General features: G+C 39.8%; 1 protein-coding gene across 1 annotated transcript in view; it reads right to left on the reverse strand.

Annotated features, from left to right (window-relative positions):
• The window catches only part of AFF2 (AF4/FMR2 family member 2), a 504,395-nt gene that overhangs the window by 146,126 nt on the left and 335,153 nt on the right, over positions 1-23,116 (reverse strand). Inside the window, exons 5-6 of the mRNA XM_033200831.1 lie at positions 10,649-10,685; positions 10,233-10,266 (exon numbers count right to left, since the gene is read on the reverse strand). Coding sequence (XP_033056722.1) covers positions 10,233-10,266; positions 10,649-10,685 — 71 coding nt within the window. The remainder of the gene's footprint in view (positions 1-10,232; positions 10,267-10,648; positions 10,686-23,116) is intronic.

Genomic DNA, 23,116 nt, shown 5'->3' on the forward strand with positions numbered 1-23,116 from the left:
AAAAAAGGTAAAAAAAAAAAGGTTTGAATTTTGTAATCCAAGAATCCTGGAGTGAAACTTCACCTCCCTCAATAACTAGCTGTGTGATCTTGAGCAAGTCATTTACTTGTTCTGGGATGAAATTTCCTTCTCCATAAAATCAGTTTAATCTTATCAACTTCTCAGAGATATTATGAGGCTAGAAGGTGATTAAACAGGTGAACCAGTGAAATTGCACAGTGGAAAGAGCACCAGGCAGGCCTGACTTCTAATGTGACTACTGGCATTGGCTGTGCAGCCACAGGTGTTTGGCATTGTCTCTGAGCCCTTGAGAGGACAATCCCGGAAGTGATGATAGTGGCGATGATGGCGATGGAGATAGCGATATCCATCTCACAAGGTTGCTGTGAGCATGAAATAGCTGATGCTTATAAAATATTTGCCAGGGTGCCAGGTATATAGCAGGTGCCAAAAGTGGTGGTTGCAATTACCCAAGAATACTGCTCACATCCAGATTGTTTTCTTCCTTTCTTTCTATACCGTATGATATACGAAAATTATTTTGGAGAAACCTAGAATGACCCTTTCAATTTTTAGATGGCCTAGACAATTTCCAGATATTATGAGCAATAGGTACTTTAAAAGATTTTTCTTATGAAAAATATAAAAATATTCTATGTACTCACACCAGTTAGAATGGCTATTATTAAAAAGTAAAACAAACAAACAAAAAAACCAGCTTCTGGTGAGGTTATGGAGAAAAGGGAACACTTATACACTGCTGGTGGGAGTGTAAGTTAGTTCAACCATTGTGGAAAGCAGTATGGCGATTCCTCAAAGAGCTAAAAGCAGAACTACCATTCGACCCAGTAATCTCATTACTGGTTACATACCCAGAGGAATATAAATCATTGTACCATAAAGACACATGCACACATATGTTCATTGCAGCACTATTCACAATACCAAAGTCATGGAATCAACCTAAACGCCCATCAAAGACAGATTGTATAAAGAAAATGTGGCACATATATCCCATGGAATGCTATGCAGCCATATAAAAGAATGAGATCATGTCTTCTGCAGAAACATGGATGGAGCTGGAGGCTATTATCCTTAGCAAACTAGCGCAGTAACAGAAAACCAAATACTGCATGTTCTCACCTACAAGTGGAAGCTAAATGTTAAGAACTTATGAACACACAGAATGAAGCAACAGATACTGGGGTCTACTTGAGCGGAAAGGGTGTGAGGAGGGAGGGGAGCAGAAAAGATAACTATTGAGTACTGGGCTTTATAACTTATGATGAAACAATATGTATAACAAATCCCCGCATCACATGTACCCCCAAACCTAAAAGTTAAAAGAAAAAAAGAAAAAAAAGAGAAATATTCTATGTAGTTACAAAATTGAGATCTCCATCTGGAATTTTTATAAAGTGGGCTTCTTATGCCAAAACAAGTAACTCCAGAAATTAGGCAATGGAGCTGTCAGAGTTATAGGTTGCTAAATCGTTAGCTTCTACTCTTCTCTGGATACTTTTCTCTCACTTATTGCTCTCTCAGGGACCCTAGAACCTTTGGCAAGGGCAAGGCAGTGTACTATGGGGTCGTACTGTAGCTCTTCAGTGTCAAAAACCCACAGGGTAGCAAAGAAAATAAATTTTATTCTTTTGGTTTTCAGAAGACCTACCCCAACCCCATCTACTCTATCCCACCTACCCTGTCCCAGTCTTGGCAGCATATTCGTAGATGTCAATTCAAATAGCTTTGAGACCTTTTCCTTTTCTGGTCTTCATTGTTAAAGTGGGTGGATGAACCACAAATAAAGGCATTTGTCAGATTCTTCAACTGATTTTACAGCTGTAATTGTGTGTGCATCTGTGGTATTCTGCCAGTATTGCTCCCTACTCATCAGTGTAAAATGGAAGGCTTTTAGCAACTCTGAGAAGGTGTCAAGAGCAGACCATTTAAACCTAACATTCCCAATAATGTAATTGTGGTACAGGATCTGGCTGTTTGTGAGATGCTTGATAGGATGGAAAAACAAAATGAATAGTTCAGAAGCAGATATTTCTTCTCCTCTACTCCAGTCTCAGTTGAATTTTGTTTGTTTGTTTATAAATTCTAAGAATGATCTATGGAGCTTGTCTACACTGCTGTTATATGTTCTTCATCTGGGCTTGGAAGACTTGTCAGGGCTCTGATGAGTTCTGGCCCTGCAGCCATCTGGGGAATCTGGGGACAAGGCAGCATATTCTGAGAATGCAGAATCCTGGCTTCTAGTCCCAGCCCTGCCACTCCCTAGGTGGGGGATTTTAGGAAAATCTCTTCCCCTCCCTATGCCTGAGTTCTTTTCAATTGGCTGTCTAACAGGAATGCTGTGCCACTCACATGGGCTAACGTATTGTGTCAAAGTGTGTTAAAATTATCATTCACTGTGCACATGAAAAATATCTCTGGCTGAGCGTGGTGGCTCACGCCTGTAATCCCAACACTTTGGGAGGCTGAGGCGGGTGGATCACGAGGTCAGGAGATCGAGACCATCCTGGCTAACACGGTGAAACCCTGTCTCTACTAAAAATACAAAAAATTATCCGGGCGTGGTGGCGGGCGCCTGTAGTCCCAGCTACTCGGGAGGCTCAGGCAGGAGAATGGCATGAACCCGGGAGGCGGAGCTTACAGTGAGCCGAAATCGTGCCACTGCACTCCACCTGGGCGACCGAGCGAGACTCCACCTCAAAAAAAAAAAAAAAAAAGAAAAACGAAAAATATCCGTGATCATAGCACTTTACAATGTAAAAACTGAAAAAAGAGTGTGCATGTGTGTATGTGTGCATCTCATTAGATCAAACAACATTAGAGTGACCTACTGTTCTGGGATACAGAGCATATGTATGCATGTGTGTGTGCATGGGTGTGTTATCACAACATTACATTCAATTATATAACTGAATTTTTTTTTAACTTTGGTCCCTTGCTTATTAATTTCAGTGCCTTCCACCAGCATTATTTGCTTCACTCACAGTTACTGTTTAAAAATGCTGAGAAGAATTTGGAAATATGCCACTGTGGTTGATAACAGATGGGGATATTTTTGGAAATTATTTCACCATGAGGATAGAAAGCCACTTTCTAATTATCAAACAAGTTGGTAAGCATGAAAGGCGATGGATGAGTCTCTTATAAAAATAGACCCAAATATCAGTTTTCTCTTCTCTTTAATGTGGCACGATGGACATTTCTGAATGTTTCTGAAGGGATATGCCACCAAAATCAATCTTACATGAATTTCATTTTTGTGATGGTCTAAGTTCCTTGCAGGAATAGATCCTTCAGCCTCACTGAAGGGAACATTCTAGAGTCCTGGTGACACAATCTGGATGCAGGCCCTGAGTTGAGGACAGATCTGTCTTCAGTGCCCATGTCAGCATGTGTAGTATATGCAAGACCTAACTCAGTTATAATATTTAGATCTAATACTAACCTTGTTTTAAACCAAGATGGCATTGCCATTTTGGCTTGCATTGTGGTTAGTTGATTTTGTCCCAATGCCTGGGCAAGATCATACCTGACTGAAAATCAGTAAGGCCACCTCCAAATGACTCATAGGATGGCTTTAATGTTAAGAGCATATGTTCTGGAGTCAGTCCTGTTCTGCCTCCCTCTTTGTTACTGTACCACTTTGAGCAACTCACTCAATGTCTCTGAGTTGCATTTCTACTTCTGTACAGTATAATGATGATGAACCCCATGGGATTGCTTGTAAGGAGAAAAAATACATGGGAAGTGCCTGGCACATAGTAGGCACTCAATTAGTATGAGTTCGTTGGGTTGCTGGCATTGTCGGTGCAAGTCTTATCTTCACTAGACCATGAGTTCCTTGAGTTACCAGTGTATAGCCCAGAGCCTTACATATAGTAGGTACTGAATGCATATTTGTTGAAAAAAAAAAATGAAATCTAGTAGAAAGGAAGAGATGTTTGCCTTTACCAAGAGAGAAAGAGAGAGAGGGGCAGGGGGTGGGGGAGAGGCAGAGAGAGAGACATTTGCTTTCAATTACAGAGGTGTCTCAAAAGCCTTCTGAGATATACAAATCCTATGATAGACTTAGGTCCATGAACACCACCACAAAAATCAGATCTAATCTTTCAACTATGATGGCTGAGCCAATCCATCTTTGTTTCCAGCTTTTGTGATAGAAATGTAAATCTACAGCTCTCTTTGAACGGAGCCCCCATTTTAGATATTGGTACCCATTAAGCCCCGGCAGCTTCAGTGCTTCCTGATGCAAATATTCCAAATGCCAATATTGCTTGTTGTCACATTAGCCAATATACAGTCCTCAACATAAAATCCTCTTGATGTCTGATTACTTTTCTCAAGGACCTCACACTGATTCATTTCAAACTGTGAATTACCTTTAATTCACAGCTTGAACGGGCTGCCAAATTTTGTTTTCTCTGCTCCCAGGTGGTTGCCCCTGATGCAGTGGAGAACTTCCAAAAATATATTAAGTCCTTAGGAAAAGTGGCAAGCTCAGAGATGCGGGCCATACAAGACAAGTTAAAAGCAAGAGTTGGTATACTTCTTCATTTAAAAACCAGAATGTCTGCAACTAGTAAAGTTACCAAGATTACCAGCTTATCAGGAGAGTTAGTTTGGCTATTATGAGTCTCAAACTGATTAGCAGTATTTTTTTTTTTTTTTTGAGACGGAGTCTTGTTCTGTCGCCCAGGCTGGAGTGCAGTGGTGCGATCTCGGCTCACTGCAAGCTCTGCTTCTGGGGTTCATGCCATTCTCCTGCCTCAGCCTCCTGAGTAGCAGGGAGTACAGGCTCCCACCACCATGCCCGTCTAATTTTTTGTATTTTTTATAGAGACGGGGTTTCACCGTGTTAACCAGGATGGTCTCAATCTCCTGATCTCATGATCCGCCCACCTTGGCCTCCCAAGGTGCTGGGATTACAGGCATGAGCCACCATGCCCGGCTGCAGTATTTTTAAATTCTAAGTACCAAATCATGTATTCTGATTAAGAATTAATCTGATTAAGAAAATAACAGTCATTTCTTCCTTGCCCCATTACACAGTCACTTTGCTACCAAAATTGCATCCAAGTAGCAGATCAAACATCTACATGGGGAAGAATATATGAAATTGCTAGAAAGTGGGTTATTGCTCTGCAATAATGCATTGCAGTTCTTAAATTTCAAGTTAAAATCTCGAAGGAAACATTTTCAATGATGAAAGCTTTGGTAAAAGGATGGCCAGGGTTGTAATGAATATCAATTGATTTTTAGTAAAAATATTTTCAAAATTGATCTAAAAATAATGTAATTCCTGTATTGGTTATAGCAATCTGGAAAACATTTTCACAGTCTTTCTATTCTCTTTGATAATGAAATTTTCATAGCACTTACAGAAAACTTTAGAAATAATGACATTTTAGTTACATAAAACAATTTTGACCCAGTTTTGTGTCATCAAAAACAGAGCAGTATAATTTCTTGTGGGACTACATCCACCAGGTTGTAGGAATGTTGTGTCCAGGTACAAAAGGAAAACTTTGGTATACTAAATCCCTGAACTTATCAAATCCTGTGAGGAAGGGCAACTCAGCAGGATGAGAGGGAGCTTTGAACTCACTGGGCCCTTGGCCTGCATTCAAACTTTCTTACTAAGGAGCATTGTGACTCAGAGGGCTCTTCTGTATGTTTGTAGCCAAAATATCCATTCAGAATAAGTGGGCATGACCAGTCCGTCTTCCTACTGGACTGTGTACACTTCAGGAGGAAGGACTATTATTCTAGCTTTGCTTTGCTCATCTGTAAGATGGGAATAATTTGGAGCACCTCCACGATGCCTGGCAAGTTTAATAAGGCAAAGTACATAAAAGCACCTGACACTTGTTCTCAACAGCACAATAATTATTGTTTGTGTCTGTCATTCCTGTGATAGTGTAGTGCCCTTTCTTCCTAACGAGTGCTACAATCAAGGATGTCTTCATGTGACATGCATAACAACCACCCACATGTAAACTCAGGCTGGCCTCAACCAATCTGTCTCCATAAGACCTTCCATCAACTCTCTGACTCCAGAGTTGGGATGTTTTAAAACATATAGTTAATACCATAAGTTGGCAAACTGGTTTTATTAAAAAAAAACAAACCCAGCATTATGGCTATATTAAGATTTTATGGAAACTATCCAGGCATTCTCGACAGCATGGTTTAAAACACAGGAGCTGCTCAGTTAAATGGGGGTATGGATGGTTTCCACCTGGACATAGTCCAAATGCTAACAACCAAGTTTTACAAAGGAGCTTGATATTTGGAGCTGCCATCTCCTCAACAGTACTCTAAGAACTAACTGGATGTACACCCTTGAGTTCAGGGAACCTGCCTGAAAATCCTTTTCGGGGCAACTTAATGCATCTTATCTGTTCCTATCTATGATGGCCCATAAAAGACCAACAAGGTCATGCATTTGGGAAGGCCATTGAACTGACAGGTAAGTGGCAAGATGTTATAATCCACTGGATGAATCAATCCAACTGAACAAAGAAAATCCAAGTTCTTCGGTTTGGTTCTGTTTTCTTCCTCATTGCTCTTTAATAACTTCATTAAGAAACTACAGGTGGTGGGCACCTGTAGTCCCAGCTACTCAGGAGGCTGAGGCAGGAGAATGGCGTGAACCTGGGAGGCGGAGCTTGCAGTGAGCCAAGATCGTGCCACTGCACTCCAGCCTGGGGGACAGAGTGAGACTTTGTCTTGGGGAGCGACAGGGCAGGGGAGGGGGCGGGGGAGGGGGGGAAGAAAAACTACAAAGTAACACAATGTCTGGTGAGTCCATTCAGACCCTGAATCCTATCATTGAAATAAACAGATCTCTTTGAGACAGAATAGACAGACATGATATTACTGTGTAAACATACAATTCCATAGCCGTGAAAATCACAGTTTCACCTTCTTATGCCCATGCTTCACCCTGTTTTTTGGGACAGAGACATTTTTGGGGGAGATTAGAAACATCGTTTGATTTAGAAGACCTAGGTGGGGCCTGTTCCAAGACTGTAACATAGCTCAGAATCATAGAGGCTGAGGGGTGGGAGACCAATTTTTCTCCTCCAGAAAGTATTGATGATTAAAGTTAAATGTATTTTTATGTTGCTAGATTTAATTACTAAAAAGTATAACTGCTTAAATTTGAACACTGACAAGTGTTTGTTGGTGTAGCTGCATGGGTAGACACATATACTCATTAATTTGTTTAATTCCTTTTAAGAGACTCTGTCTGTATAGTTTAAAATAAAAATAAATTCTCCTGTGATTTAACCTCATATCTTCTGTATACTAGGTCAGTGCTTTCCCCCACAATACCATAACTGACACAAAGGAGGGGATTAAACCTAGGTCTCCAAACTTCCCCAATTCAGTACTCTTGCCTCATAAGCATTCAGAGTTCCAGCTGAAGCAGGTAGGATGTCATGGCATGAATGGACACTGATAAAAAGCACTGTACGCCAATGGAGTACACTGAGAAGGAAAATACCCAGTTTTCCAAAAAGCCAGTCATATTGTTGGGGTCAGGGTCAGAGACAGCAGTAATTGTCAAAAAGAAAGAGGGAGACTGGCTAGTTCCAAGTTTATACTCAGGCACACTGTGGCCAATGTTTTCAGACCTGGTGCCCATGTGTATAATCCTTATAAACAATGCATACTTCAGTGGAAGATCTGCGCTTTGTCAACCAGGGAAAACAGGCCAAGATGAGGAAAAGTAATGAAGTGTCCCAGTAATTAAGGGATTCTGTTTTACAAGACTCTAATCTCTCTTTACTGCACTAAGTGTCAGGAGTGTGCTTAGGACACTTTCTGGCCTTGGGTCTTTCCTGTATCACGGCTGACTTACAGGCTGCTTCTCACCAAGGTGCAGACATTAGCAGTCTGTTTACACTCAGAACGATCTTAATCACCTGGAGGATTGCCCTGCCAAATGGAAAATCCTAGGAGGTGGCTTAAAAAGCACACTGTAGTTAAATGTGGGAGAATGATAGTAATGGCTAAGCCAATAATTTGGAAGCTAAAAATAAAAATAACTTTATTACAATTCTGATCTGTCCTATGTTAAACCCATACCCTACCGTAAGAAGGAAACTTATTCCAGCTAAAATCTGATGGACAGTGCTTGGACTTCAGATTAAACAGACAAAAAGAGAGGAGCTCATTCATAAAATGAACTCAGTGTCTTCTAGTTTTACTGATGCTTCCTATAGAGTATTTTAGTTGTATTGACTACACTATATATTACTGTGCTGTGAAGTGCTGTTCTCTGGAAATGTAGCCTCTAACTATAAACCACAATTGACAAGTTTATTTCTGTTAGTTACAAACTACTGAAACATTGCATTCTATGGTATATATAGCAAGCAGCATATTTCACAGTGGGAGCCTAATACTCTTGCTTTAGGAATGATTTTACACAGGAAAATATATTTTTATATTTTTTCCAAGTTTGGAAACTTGTGTTGATTTTCTAAGTGCGTGTGTGTGTGTGTGTGTGTGTGTGAATCTTACTGACTTTTAATGGGGATGAAGTGAGACTAGTGTGAAGGCAGGGAGGACTAGATCTATTATATCCTAGAATAACAAGGGGGAGGGCAGTTCAAAATGTGATTAATGGAAAAGCTAAAATATACAGCATCAAAGATGACTTTGATTTTTGTGTTTTCATATAATTTGGTCCTTAAATCGGGATTATGGTTTTATTATCCCCTTCTCTTGTTTTTTCTTGCTTCTTAAAATTGAGAATTCTTGGTTGTTGAAATTGAACTTTGAATTAGAAGGCCCAGATCAGTCTAGAAAAGCAAATAAATGAACCACTGATGGGGTCAGGCCTTGGGGCTTTGCTACTGCCCTGCACCAAGAATGTAGAAATGCCACTTACTTTCTCAAATCCTCAGTCTATTTGGGAGTCATTCCCAGTTGTTTTATGCAATTATTCATGATCTTCCAAAGGTGAGCAATTCACTTCAAGGGTGCCATTAGGCCACTTGAATGTCATAAATTATTCATTTTGAAAAAGTCTAAGTATGTGCCTATTACACAAAAAAATTGACTTCCATTTTCTATTATTAGGTACAAAAGAAGTTGTGAGAGAAATAATACTCCCTTGATACTCTCTTGGACAAATGGATATTAGAAAATCTACAATAGTTAATCTGAGGAAATTGGTTTCTCCAAACTCCTCCTTCAGTTAGCATTAATAAAAAATGAAGACAGTGCTGAGTGAATTGCAGGGCCCTGGCTTCTGAACTTCAACCTATCGTCATGTAATATCTTATTCCAGCTCTTCCTGGATGCCCTTGTTTGTCTTTAATATACAGGCGCCTGATGACCTGCAAATAGTGAGGTCTTGGGCTGACTGGCCATAGCAATCCACTCAACATTTCATGTCCAATCATGGCTGCTTAGATTCCCTCGTCCATCCCAGTCAGTGGTGACTGAATATTGTGTACAATAATGTCTTTAGCTGATATTATACAGCGTTTGAACAACTAGTTAGAATGTGGGAAACAAGCCATCTAGAGTTTTCCTTTTTCACTGAAATCACAGTTGTTTTCATATCCCAGGTATTGACCTGGTCTGTATTTACAAACTTAGAGAGCCTAATGGTGATCTCATTAACTGTTACTGTTACTTACTTGTTATGGGTCCTATAATCTGTTTGTATCACTCCAAAATTAATATGCTAAAATCCTCACCCCCAAAGTGATAGTATTAGGATATGGGTATTTGGGGAGGGGATCATGACATGAGAGTTGAGCCCTCATGAATGGGATTAGTGCCCTTATAAGAAGAGGCCTGAGAGAGACCCCTCACCCCTTCTACCATGTGGGATTAGAGTAAGAAAACAGCTTTCTATGAGGAAATGGTCCCTCACAAGATTCCCTTTATGCTGTGCATTGATCTCGAACTTCTGAGGCTCCCAAACTATGGAAATAAATTTCTGTTGTTTACAAGCCATGTTGGTTATAGTATTTGTTATAGTAGTCCAAGCAGACTAAGACAATGGGAAATCTGATTCTCCCCCCACCCCAACCAAACTACATATTATTATGAGTCAAGATTCATAGTTTCAAGGAGCAGAGGAGAGAACATGATTAGATCAGCATTGAGACACTGCTTCCTTGCCAAATATCCCCAAAAAGGCCTAATTTGGAAATCCAACTACTCACGATTTGAAAGATACTGACTTTGTAGAAGCTCTGGTGGTTGGGTCATTCCACTCTGAAAAGAAAATATATAACAATTACTGTTCATGTTTCTACTGTCAAATGATTATTCTGAATTAAATTGATCTCCAAACATGCAGTCCCCTGAGTTACCTTCTTGAGATAAGTAACAGATGAAAAAAAAAAAAAAAAAAAAAGGAACCAATTAAATATATCATGGGACTGGAAGTCATTATGTTAAGTGAGAAAGGCCAGGTACAGAAAGACAAACTTTGCATCTTCTCACTTATTTCTGAGAGCTAAAACTTAACAATTAAAAAAACTTTTGTTATTGTTCTTCTTTCATGTTTTAATGATTTTAGTAGGAAAAAGGAAAAAAGTTAGGGAACAGAGAACATGGATGTTTGGACTAAGAAGGATTTTTCAAAACCACTTACTTTGTAAGGTGAATCCTGGGGTCAGATGTTGCGATTCCTACAAGGAAGAATATATATGACACAAACATTAGTTAGATGACACAAGGAGAATAAGAGGCATGTTAATTATTGCTGAAGATGTAGTTGACTAATGTTTGCAAATAGGAAACTGCTGTTAACAATTCCATTAATTAGGCTTTTGTCTATAGCTCTATTTGAAGGATAAACATTTGCCAGCCAAACCTGCTGCAACATGATCATAACTGCCATTTAATCAAAATTATAAGTAAGACTGGTATCTATTTGGAAATGTGTGTAACATGGGAACAAATGACCCATATGTGTGAAATTGAAGTATATAATTTCTCACTTAGCTGGAAAACGATGCCTCTAAAAGAATAAAGAGGAGTTGGTTCAAACAGATGATCATGTTTTTTTGTAAAACTGTAAACAAGATCATCATTAATAGATCTGCTCAGTTTTTCCCTTTTATAGAAACAGATCCAACTTTCTATGACACATGTGCACAGATGTACCTCATTTTGTATATAAGAATTGTTCTTAAAACTGCATTGCAAGTCTGTCGAAGTATAGGAAGCAATGTGAAATGTTAGCGGACTGTGTTATTTAAAGGAACTTAAATTTGATTTGAAAGTCACACTATACACAATTCATTCACTGTTTTGAGAAATTCAGATTTGTACATGCTGCCTTGCTGGGAGTGTGGCACACCTGTGTGGATACTGACAAAACGTGAAGGCAAAATCATTACAGTAACGTCCAGGGCACACACATGGCACTGTGTGGATGGAAGATAAATGGTACAAACCGCAATACAGGCATTCCAAAAGTGGAGACAAGGAATTCAAGTAAATACAAGAATTAGTTATATCAATCATTGTTCCAAGTAATCTATTTATTAAGCCTAATACTGACCCTCTGTAGATGAAAACTAGGCTCACAGCATTCTTTATCTTGTATAAAAAGTAAGCAAAAACTATAACACTTTGCTTTAATCAAAAGTGAAATTTCCAATGTATTTAGTATGATTCTGTTGCTCCAGAGATTTGTCTTCTGGCAAGATCACCACTCCAGAAGACTACCACAAACTCAACAAGAGGCAGAAAAGGCCTCTTAGAGAAGAACTGTCTGTTGCAAAGCCCATATAGTTTGCTGCTCAGAGGCTTCTGTGCTCTCCCTGATAGAGAACTGTCTTTTGACAAAGGACTCAAAAGATTCCCACTCATTTTCAAATCACAGATGGCAAGGAAGGGGAAATATTTCTAGAGGCACAGGCACTGAGAAAATTGACAGGTGAAAACCAATAGCAAAGGAGCCCACAAAAATGACACAGAAAAGTCTGAACTTAAAAAGCACAAGAATCTACAGTCATTTAATATAGAGGCAAGCATTCCCACCTGTCTTAATAGACTCCGAGAACATAATTGCAGCATAGTATAATATTACACATACTACAATAATTTACACTCACAATAATATATAAGTTATCAAGAAAGACTAAAACATGCTCAACATAATCTTTAAAAGAAGTCAGGAAAATATTAATTACACTTCAAAATAATTTATATTGCATGATTCCTATAGAATAATAACCTTCAGTTATCCAATAATTTTAATTATCCAGAACATCTCATTTTCCAGAGTGTCAAATAAATGACTTGTTAACCATTTATATCTCTGTAACTATATACAAGTATTTTTATCTGTTACTATTTAAGGGATTTCATTACAAAGGTACAGGATGAGTTTGGGCTTGTATACCTTCAGGAAATTAAATGTCAAGTTCCAAAGTCAATTAAGCCAAATATCTGATCAGAGAGTAAAACATGTAGTCAGTCTTTGTACTAGTCTTATGCCTGAATTTTTAACCTTCATCCAGATATTTTGGACTTTACACCTAAACAATCAGTTCTTCCAGAGCATCAGTGCAACAATGTATACAGCAAACTGGAACATTATGTTATTCACCAAATTGGAGTAACTGATACTTATTCTGGATGCAATTTTTAATGTTAAACTGAATTTCACATTTCTTTTTACTTTATTTTTTAATTTTTACCTTTTTTGGTACACAGTAGGTGTATATGTTTATGAGGTACATATGATGTTTTATTATGCATTGGATTTCACATTTCTTAAACTAGAAATCAAATCAAAATAAATGAAACACCTTTGTATATCACCAAAGTTACTTTACGTACATATCCACCCCAGTTGGAAATAGTTTGGTTGTAGAAATAATCTGCACAGTTCTCACAGTAATTGTTAATGCACAACAAATAATACAAATTCATTTTAAATGCCTGATTTTGCTTTATGAATTTCTTTCATACACGTCATATATGTAATTTTTGCAGTAGAATATACTGATGCCAAGTGTTTTCACAAACTTATGAGGTTCTTTTAAGCAATAGCCTTGACAATAATCCTAAAATCAGAAGTTCCTAAAGGATCTAGATTCTAGAGCAATGGTCAGCTAACTTTTCCTGCAAAGGGCCAGAGAGTAGATGTTTGAGGCATTGGGAGACATACCATCTCTGTCATAATTACTAGACTCTGCCATTGTAGTGTGAAAGCAGGCATGGACAATGCGTAAATAAGTGGGTGTGACTGAATTCCAAGAAAGCTTGATTTATAGACACTGACATTTGAATTCCACACTCATGTGAATATTATTCATAACAATATATTAATTTTCTTTTGAAAATGTTACCCTTTAAAGACGTAAAAACCTATGGGCCATAGTTTGCCCACCACTGTTCTAGAGGATGTTTACCTCCAGGAAAACTTTATTAAACTTCTCCTGAGGATATTATTACTCTCTCAATTCTACTTGGCATGCACTTAACTCCCTTCCTTGTGAGGTTTTTCATCGTCTATGAGAAAACATGGCATTTTCAATTTGAAATTGATAAATAAGTTAAGTTGAAAAATTTCAACCGTATTTGTTTTAGTAAGCTTACAGAATCATCAATTATTTGACCTAAAAAAATCCATTGGAATTATATAGTGTACACACACACACACACACACACACCCCACGCCCCAATACACATGGGGAAACAGAGGCTTAGAGGAACTTGAACAGGACCACACAGCAAGCAAATGGCAGTGCCAGGATTAAAAGCAGCTGGGAATGCAGCTCTTAAGACAGCACTCTTTCCTCTGGGCAAGCTCTGTCATGGATATAAGAAACTGATGCTTTCTGAAAGGATGCTGCCACCTCGTTCTAGTGGAAGCACTGAGGAAAGGGAAATCACCTTTGTTACATATAGGGATGGCCATGTTTTGGAAGACACAATTTGAACTGGGGCATCAGTAAGCCTGTGTGATAAAAGACATACAGAGAGACAGTACGACCGCTGGTGCCAGGAACACCTGGATCTAAATACTGGTTCCTTCATTTATTAACTGGATAATCCCGAGCACATTACTTAACTACCAGGTTTCCTCCTCTGTAAATTGGGGTAGTAAAATTAAAAATCTCTTTGGGTTGTAGTGGGGATTAAATTCTTTACTATATATTAAGTGCTCAGAATGACGTGAGGCACATGGTGCCATTGTATGTGTTGGTTGTTATTTAAAATGTACTTTTCTTTCAAACCAACATTTTGGCAGGAATCAAATGAAACAGGAGTGGGTGTGTAGACTTTTTGCTTTCACCATTTTAGCCCACTTACTTCTACCTTTGTCTTGGGGTTGATGGTAGCACAGATAATTGGCAGAAAATGCAAACTGTGCCTGATTCCAAATTGTGCACTTACTACAAAAGCCCATTTAAACAACAGTTCTATTGTATACACTTGCAAATGTCAAAATTGCAACTTGCACAAATTATCTCCAAAATTGGAAAACTCAGCTGAAAACACTGCAATTTCTGTACAAGTGTTGGACCTGTAAAGGGAGTTGGATGGATAACTCCCTTTGCTGGAGATGCCAGGGGGAAGGATAACAGGAGCCTAAGGAGGGTAGGTGAGAATGCAAAAATGAATAGCACACACCCATACTGGGACAGTGAGGTTAGCTGTTCATTTAGTTCTGACCTCTTTCATAAGTGAAGGAAGATCATTAAGCAAAGTTTAGACCAGTGTTACTGTCAAAATCATGACCCTAAACTCTAAGGGTTTCTCCTTTGGGTCTTTCTCCTTCTACAAATAAAATCCAAACTCTTTGAGGTGGTATCCGAGGCATTTTCCAAAGATGCACCTATTTGCCCAGATTTCCTCTCTTTCCACTCCCCATCACACAAACTTTAATCCTGCCACTTAAGACCTTGTATCACCATGCATTACAGCATGATCCCTCATCTCTCATGACCTTGCTCACGCTAGTCTTCTGCATGTGGTATTCTTCTCTTGGCCCCTTCTTCACCTGTCAGAATTTTAATCATCCTCTAAATGTTGCCACCTCAGTGGTGAGCACTTCTTCAACTCCCCAGGGGAGTGTCTTGTCTTCTCTATGAAGACATTTACTACATTGTTTTGTGATCTACGTGATAGCATGTAGATGGTTTTTCTTCACCCCTAACTTTAAGCCCACTGTATCTTCTCAGTAAACAATTTCTGAATAAATGCATGGAAGGAAGAAAGGAATGGAGGAAGAAAGGAAGACATTATATATATTTTTGAAGCATGTTAGAATATCCATGTCTAGGCATTTTAAAAACTGACGGCAATAAAGCAAATCTTACTGGGAGAAGGTAAATAAAAATAATATTAAACATTTGACAATAGAACTGCAGAAGGAAAAGCTCTGTCATTGTGATGTGGTGTTTTGTAAAGATCTGTCTTCTTGTGAGCAAGAACTGAGGTGATAAAAATGAAAATCAGTTCATTAAAGAGTGTAGGTTTTGTAACTTTAAAATCTTGAACGTTGCTGTTCCATCATCTATTTGATATTTCTTAAGGGATTGAATATTTCTTACTCAATCTCTGTCTCATCTGTTCTAGACACAGTGACTTGGACAGTGGCAACACCCTATGGAGTAAGATATGCATGCCGGTATCTGTGTGTATTTTGTCTTAAAGACTCACTTTCAATAAAAATTATTTTTATATTGCTATTCTGAGGGGCAAGAGAGAGACAGTCGAGATTTTATGGCACTAGAAGACCAAGGCCATTTTTGTCACTGAGAATCCAACTGGAAGATTGGTATAATTAAAATAAGACAAAGAAAAATGCAGGAAGGAAGAGAACTGACCTGTCCTGGGATGGAAAATGTGTTCTGCTCAGAGTGTCCAGCAGTATGCATGGAAGTGAGAGGAGTAGGCCAGGAATGGGTCATCTCCTAATGAGGAAAAATAAAGCAACTTTATTTCAGAGCACATAAAAAATCAAGCCCTTTCTTGGCACTAAACAGGGTAGGTCCTTTATAAATACTAACTTAATTGACCTAATATTTAAGGTGAATTTAAAGTCATTTGGACTATCCAGCAGATGCTTGCACACTGCCAGTGACAGGGAGCTTGCTACTGCTTGAAGCAGCCTGCTCCATGTTGAGACAGCCTGATCAGGCTATTTTGCCTTTGTTTGTGAGTTAAAAACTTGTTCCCCAGGAAGTTCTACCTATATATTGTATTTTGGAGCTGCACAGAATGCATCTCCTCCTTCTTTTGAATGACAAACCTTCAGCTGTTGGAAGATAGTAATCCTATCCCCTGGCATTGTCTCTTCTCCAGGTTGAGACATTCTCAGCTTGTTAATTCATGTATTGGGAACCTTCAACTTTTCTTCTAACGCTCAATTTCTGTACTCTGTCACTATCTTTGGTGCTTCCAGGAGGAACTCCAGATTGCCTGGGGCTCTTCTAACTCATGGTATCCTGTTCCAGGTGTGATCTGTCAGCTCAAGAGAGGACAGTACTGTCACTGCCTTCTGATACTCATCTTCTCTTGATACAGCCCAACAGATAGTGACCCGTGATGCACATACTGTGGGTTTTTCCATGCAAAGATGAAGCCGCTGAGGGGAATTCTTCCTCATTCATAGAGGTTACTACGTGATTGGTAGCTCAGTTCCACACAGCCATACACATAGACAGTGTATTTGTGAGTTCAAGTCTCAAAACAGGAAAAGCCCCTTAGGCTCCCACCCTCTGTTATCAGCAGGGGCACCCTCTCAGCTCTTTCAAATACTCAGTTTGAAAGAGGTGTTGTTCAAATCTTACTTGAGTCTTAGGGCATGTGGCCAACATGCTTTACGCTAAGAGCAAGGATAATTGAATCACATGCTCAAAATCCCAGCAACAGAAAGATGATAAGTTTTGTGAAGCAGGAAGGAGTCAGTATGTGTTGGAGTCGTCATTTTCTTATATAAACATTAAGCATTAAAAAACGTCATGATAGAAATAAAGTAGGGATTTGGGGAGGGATGGAGGGGATCGAAATTTGTGAAAGTCTTTTTTAATGAGTAAGTTACATAATACCTGTTTTTTTTTCCAGCTTTTATAAGTAACATAATTAGTCATTTCAAAGGTAATATTAATAAGAACTCTCAGGTAGCACTAAAACAAGGTTTTTTTCCTTCTATAATTACTCAGTTCAAAAAGTCTTTGATGTATGAAGAGCTGTAATGCAAGTAGATACTTCACAGATTCATTCACAGTGGCACTGCTGAAGCAGAATTTGTAAGTATTATTCTGACAAAGATTGAATTTTACATAGCACTATTTAAAAAGGAGGAGGTAAGTACATTAAAAATGCATACACAATTTAGAGGAGATGCTTAACCTACTTAAGAGATAGACTACTTCCAAGTGTTTTTGAGTTGTGCATTTGTATCCAGTTGATAAAATTCATGACAAATCCTACTCATGTATTCATCAAAACTGGCCGCAAAGTAAATATATGTGACAACAGTTTAAAGCTGAATTCTAATTACTCTGAGTTTTAAAAATACTCAATGATCTCTTTTACAATTTAGATGGTTTCTCCTGATTAAAGCTGGTCTCCAAAACAGTCAGATCATTTAAAATATATAGCTTGGGATGGGGGAGATGTTGGTATAAGGCTACAAAGTTTCAGTTTCAAGGAGCAAGTTCTGAAGATCAGTTGCATAACATGGTGACTACAGTTATTTATAGTAATAATGTACTGTATACTTGAAAATTGCTAAGCCAGAGTTTAAATTGCTCTCACCATAAAAAAGTATGTGAGGTGGACTGGGTATGGAGGCTCATGCCTGTAATTCCAACACTTTGGGAGGCTGAGGTGGGCAGATCACGAGGTCAAGAGATCAAGACCATCCTGGCCAACATGGTGAAACCTCGTGTCTACTAAAAATACAAAAATTAGTTGGGCGTGGTGGCATGTGCCTATAGTCTCAGCTACTTGGGAGGCTGAGGCAGGAGAATTGCTTGAACCTGGGAGGCGGAGGTTGCTGTGTACCGAGATTGTGCCACTGCACTCCATCTTGGTGACAGAGTGAGACTGTCTCAAAAAAAAAAAAAAAAAGTATGTGAGGTGATGGATATGTAAATTAACTTGATGTAATCATTCCATGATGTATATACATATCAAAACATCATGTTTTACCCCATAAGTATATGCAATTTTTGTCAATTAAAATACTTTTTTTCAAAATAAATAAAATATAGTTCACATTTAGCCAGAGTCAATAAAACAGCAGTAAGTCGGCCGGGCGCGGTGGCTCAAGCCTGTAATCCCAGCACTTTGGGAGGCCGAGACGGGCGGATCACGAGGTCAGGAGATCGAGACCATCCTGGCTAACACGGTGAAACCCCGTCTCTACTAAAAAATACAAAAAAATTAGCCGGGCGAGGTGGCGGGCGCCTGTAGTCCCAGCTCCTCCTCGGGAGGCTGAGGCAGGAGAATGGCGTGAACCCGGGAGGCGGAGCTTGCAGTGAGCTGAGATCTGGCCACAGCACTCCAGCCTGGGCGGCAGAGCGAGACTCCGTCTCAAAAAAAAAAAAAAAAAAACCAGCAGTAAGTCTCTTCCAGGAAAAGGAGCGTTGTCTGTTTTCAGCAACTACTGGGTATGCCTAAATTGGTTAGAGGCTTGGTTTTATCCCCTTTCACCACTGATTTTAGAGGTGTGTCTCTGGGTTTATTAAAAGGTGTTTCAGACACCGGGAAGAATCAAGTCACTTCTCAAAGGTGTACCATTTCCCCTAGGTTTTCTGTGTTTACTCGGAGGCAGAATCTGATTATCTTGAACTACCAGTGGAGTGCACCACCCTGTTAGCCAATCCACATGGAACTGTGCAAACTTCTGCATTTACAATTACAACTGATTTCAAACTGTATTTGAAAATGTGAAATTTCATGAAACAGCACACTGGGTCCGTGTTACCGCTGATGCATTTGATTACAGTAGGCAGGATGTAGTTGAAAGGAATATAATTTCCTGAAAGAATATCTTCTGCAAAGGACTCTGGAGCAAGCAAGCTCTTTCACTTCTCAAAATGAGTTAGACTTGTAAAGTGTGGCACGCTCACAGCCGATATTCCATTGTTATCCTTTTCATTAACACTTGAAGGATATTAATCTATTTTATGTTCTTGCTATTCCTAAGATAAGACACCTATGCATTCTTACCCAACTTTACTAATCCTTCACCCAGTCATGAAGTAGGGATGAACCCCTGCTCCGAAAATGTTGCCACAGCTTTTATAACAAGACCCAATGATGAGTACCTGTATACAACACCAAGAATCACTTCTGTTTTAACAAAAATAAGTCACACACACACACACACACACACATCGAAGACTGGTCTGAACTTCCACAAAGAAGCACGGATTTATGTTTGGGATCCTTTGATACTTTTAGAGAGAGAGAGAGAGAGAGACAGAGAGAGAGACAGAAAGCAAGCAGGGATTCATATTCCCAATGGGCAACTGAGGTAATGGGGTTCCAAGAGGTGAGGTCACTTATACACAGCCTTACATTTAGTAGCAAGTGAAGGTTGATTACTGGTACAAGAGTGCACACTTTCCACTATAACAAATACGTGTCCCTTTGTAAGATTGACTAACATGGATAATGAAGAAAAGACTAAGGAATACTGTTTTATCTTTTAGTATTTAGCAAAGAATAGATTTCATAAGTGATAGAGCATTCTACATAACTTCTAATAATAGGAAGACACTATATTAATGTGATATGAAGACTCCAAAGTCAAACCCCACAAAATCACAAAAGGTTAAATTTTCCACCATATTATCCATACAATAGGTCATGGCTAGGAGTCAAAACAAATCCAAAACCACTTGTAGGTATCCTTGCTTTGCCCAATTTAGACAAAAAAGCTGGGTATGCCACAGGCTGAAGGGCAAAAGACAGTCTGTGTTCCAGGCTTTGCTAATCTCAAATGGATCCTGTACTCATCTAACACACAGCTACCTGAATAGCTGTTGTCTCAAGTAACTAGTATGTTGCCACAAGCCTTACCTTATTCACCTTTGTATCTCTCCTGCCTAGTGTGTAATAAGTAACTGGTTGGTCTTTTTGTACCAGAAACTAAACAGGCAGGGATTAGCCTCACACCCTTTTCACAGACAAGAAATCGAAGCACAAAGAGGTAAAGTGACTTGTCCAAGGTCACACAGCAAATGGCAGATCTGTTTGGTGGATTCTTTGCATTTGTTCTACTAATTTTTTTTTTTTTTTGAGATGGAGTCTCACTTTGTCGCCCAGGTTGGAGTGCAGTGGCGCCATCTTGGCTCAATGCAACCTGCGCCTCCCGTGTTCCAGCGATTCTCCTGCCTCAGCCTCCCGAGTAGCTGGGACTACAGGTGCGTGCCACCCTGCTTGGCTAATTTTTGTATTTTTTAGTAGACACAGGGTTTCACCATGTTGGCCAGGCTAGTCTCAAACTCCTGACTTTGTGATCTGTCTGCCTCGGCCTCCCAAAGTGCTGGGATTACAGGTGTGTGTAGCCATTATGAGCCAGTCACTGGGACATGGAAAGGATAAAGTCAAGGACCTCTTTTTGAAGTGTTCACTGCCTGACATGTGAATCACCTTAAGAGGGGAATGAGCAAAGGTGCAGAGAACAAGGTGGTGGGGGAAGTCACTGTGCTAGGCATTTGGAAAAGGCTTCAATGATTGAAGTGAGAGGAGCAGTGTTTGTGAGCACACATGTGTGTTATGTGTGTGTGAGTGTGTATCCCTTTTATAGGCTATCATTATACCTGGCACATAGTAGCTGTTCAAATGGTGTGTTTAGGTTAAGCATAAATATTAAGATACTTACTGCAAAAGAGCTCAAACTGAAGAGATGATTAGGGTGATTTTTCAAATGATCACCTTAATGAATGCTAATGATGATGATAGTTCACATATTTCATTGTTGTTGCGATACTCAGAGAGAGCCCCAAAAGCAACTTGGGCTAAGTATTAAGATAGGGAGAACTTAATTCAAGCCTAGCTCTGCCAAAAGCTATGTGGGTGGCCCTGGTCAAGTTGCTTGTCCATTCTGGGCCTCAGCTTTCCTGCTTATAACATGTGGGCTTTGACTTGGATGGCCTCTAGTTCTCCCAGTTAGCAATACTGTTCATCTCTGATTCTACCTGTTCTGCCTACCTCACAGGGTTGACATAAGGGAAAGCAAATGAATAAGTGTGTAAGGGCTTTGGAAACCATATAGTGTTGTATACATTCAAACTTCATTGCTACCAGCCCCACGGGTGTGGCTATGGCGTTGTCAGTATGAGCCTGCATGCCTTGGCTTAGCAACCAGTCAGCTTGGGATCTGCCCAAGACTCAAGATGGAGCTCGCATACACCTTTCTCCTTTCCCTCTACTAAAATACCAAGAACGTAATAAATGCAATTTTGGAAGTATTCACAAATTCTCATGATTAAGAATAAGCGTGAACAGCTGAGTGGCTCAAATAAAAATATGGTTGAATAGAAGAATACATCTGCAAAATTGGGTTCAAGTTCATCAATATTTTCACAGGAAATCAGAAGTAAAGGACAAACGAGTCATGGTAACTGAGTCATGGTAACTAATCTTGGTGTCTGACTTCCATTGGAAGGGCCCTCCCTTCCTTGCTTCCTTCCTTCTTCCTCCTTCCTTCAGTTTTTCTTTTCTTTCCTTCTTTTATTTTTTAGTTTTGCTTTACAGATTGTGTACTCCCAAAAGGTATCCTACTGAGTAGCTTTACAAGCCATGACAGACTAAGGATGAAGAAACATCAGCATCTTTCCTTCTCCAAAACTAAATTAAACCTGAAAACATTTATGTGAGTGAGGTCTTCTTATGACGCTGCTGAATCTGTTTATTTATCTAAAGGTCCTTACGCATTTACGAAAACATATATGTGTGTGCGTGTGTGGAGGAGGTGTTAATGACTTACCAGAAAGACCTAATTTGTTTGAATGAATGATTTAGACCCTTTGCATCCATGATTCTTGACAGTTCTGTGAGGAGCCAGAAATGAGGGAATGAAGCAGCTAAGCACCAGGTTGCAAGGGAATAAGGCACAAGGGCCCTTAGGATGCCTAGAAAGGGCTGCCCTGGGGCTAGGGTTCAGGAGAGCAGCAAACAAATCCTTCCTTGGCCCTCAATCTGCTATCAATTGCTAACCGGCCTGTAGGATGCTCTGCTCCTCCCTGATAGGAGAGCAGAGCCAGGCAGGGGCATTAGCACCCTTATCTGCAGCAGCAGTGGGGCTGTTAATAGGAAATGGACAACAATAGCAGGAATACGGTTAAGATGGGTCCATGGAGGGAGCCACACAGCCATTTGTAAAAGGATTCAGGGAGCTGGATGTGATCTGCACAGGCTGCTGCTCCCAGTATGGTGCACCAGAATGTAGCTAGGCTGCTGTGCAGCCTCTACAGACACAGGAACTTGCCTGCTTCTCCTACTAGAGCCCCTCAGGCAGGCTTCAGAAGGACAGGGGCCCTTTGCTGAGGATCAGGGAGCTTGGCTATTCCAAATGAAATTCCCCCTGGAGGGAAGTAGGGCATGTGGGAAGAGTTACTGATCTTTTTTCTCTCAGGGTCCTCTCAGAGCGCTCTCCTGGATGTCCCATCTCAGTGGGGGCATGGGAATACTGTCTAAGGGACAGCTACCAGAAGGGTAAGAGCTTGGAAAGCTCATCTCATGTATACATACACATTAAAGAAACAGGGCAAGTTTAGTTCACAGAAAAGGGAGAGTGAGGAGTGTCTTTAAATCCATGAAAGTCTTTCATATGAAAGACATTTGAGACCTACTTTGTGAGCCAAGAGGTTAGGACTGGCTGTATGGGTAAAGTTATCAGAGGACCAATTTTAGCTCAAACTAAGAAAATTTCCAATCACGTGAGCTTTCCGATCATGGAGCCTACTGCCTTAGAAGGCAGTGAGCAGTTCATCTCTGAAGAGGAAATGTCCTCTGCCTAGAGAAGTGAAAAGGGATTCCTAAAAGGTGGCGGAGTGGGTGTTATGAACCAACTGTACTGCTTTACCCACGAGATAATCATACACTTCACTTCTGTAAAGTCAAAGATATATAC

The sequence above is a fragment of the Trachypithecus francoisi genome, unplaced genomic scaffold (genome assembly GCF_009764315.1).
Source record: "Trachypithecus francoisi isolate TF-2019V2 unplaced genomic scaffold, Tfra_2.0 Lachesis_group6, whole genome shotgun sequence".
NCBI lineage: Eukaryota > Metazoa > Chordata > Mammalia > Primates > Cercopithecidae > Trachypithecus > Trachypithecus francoisi.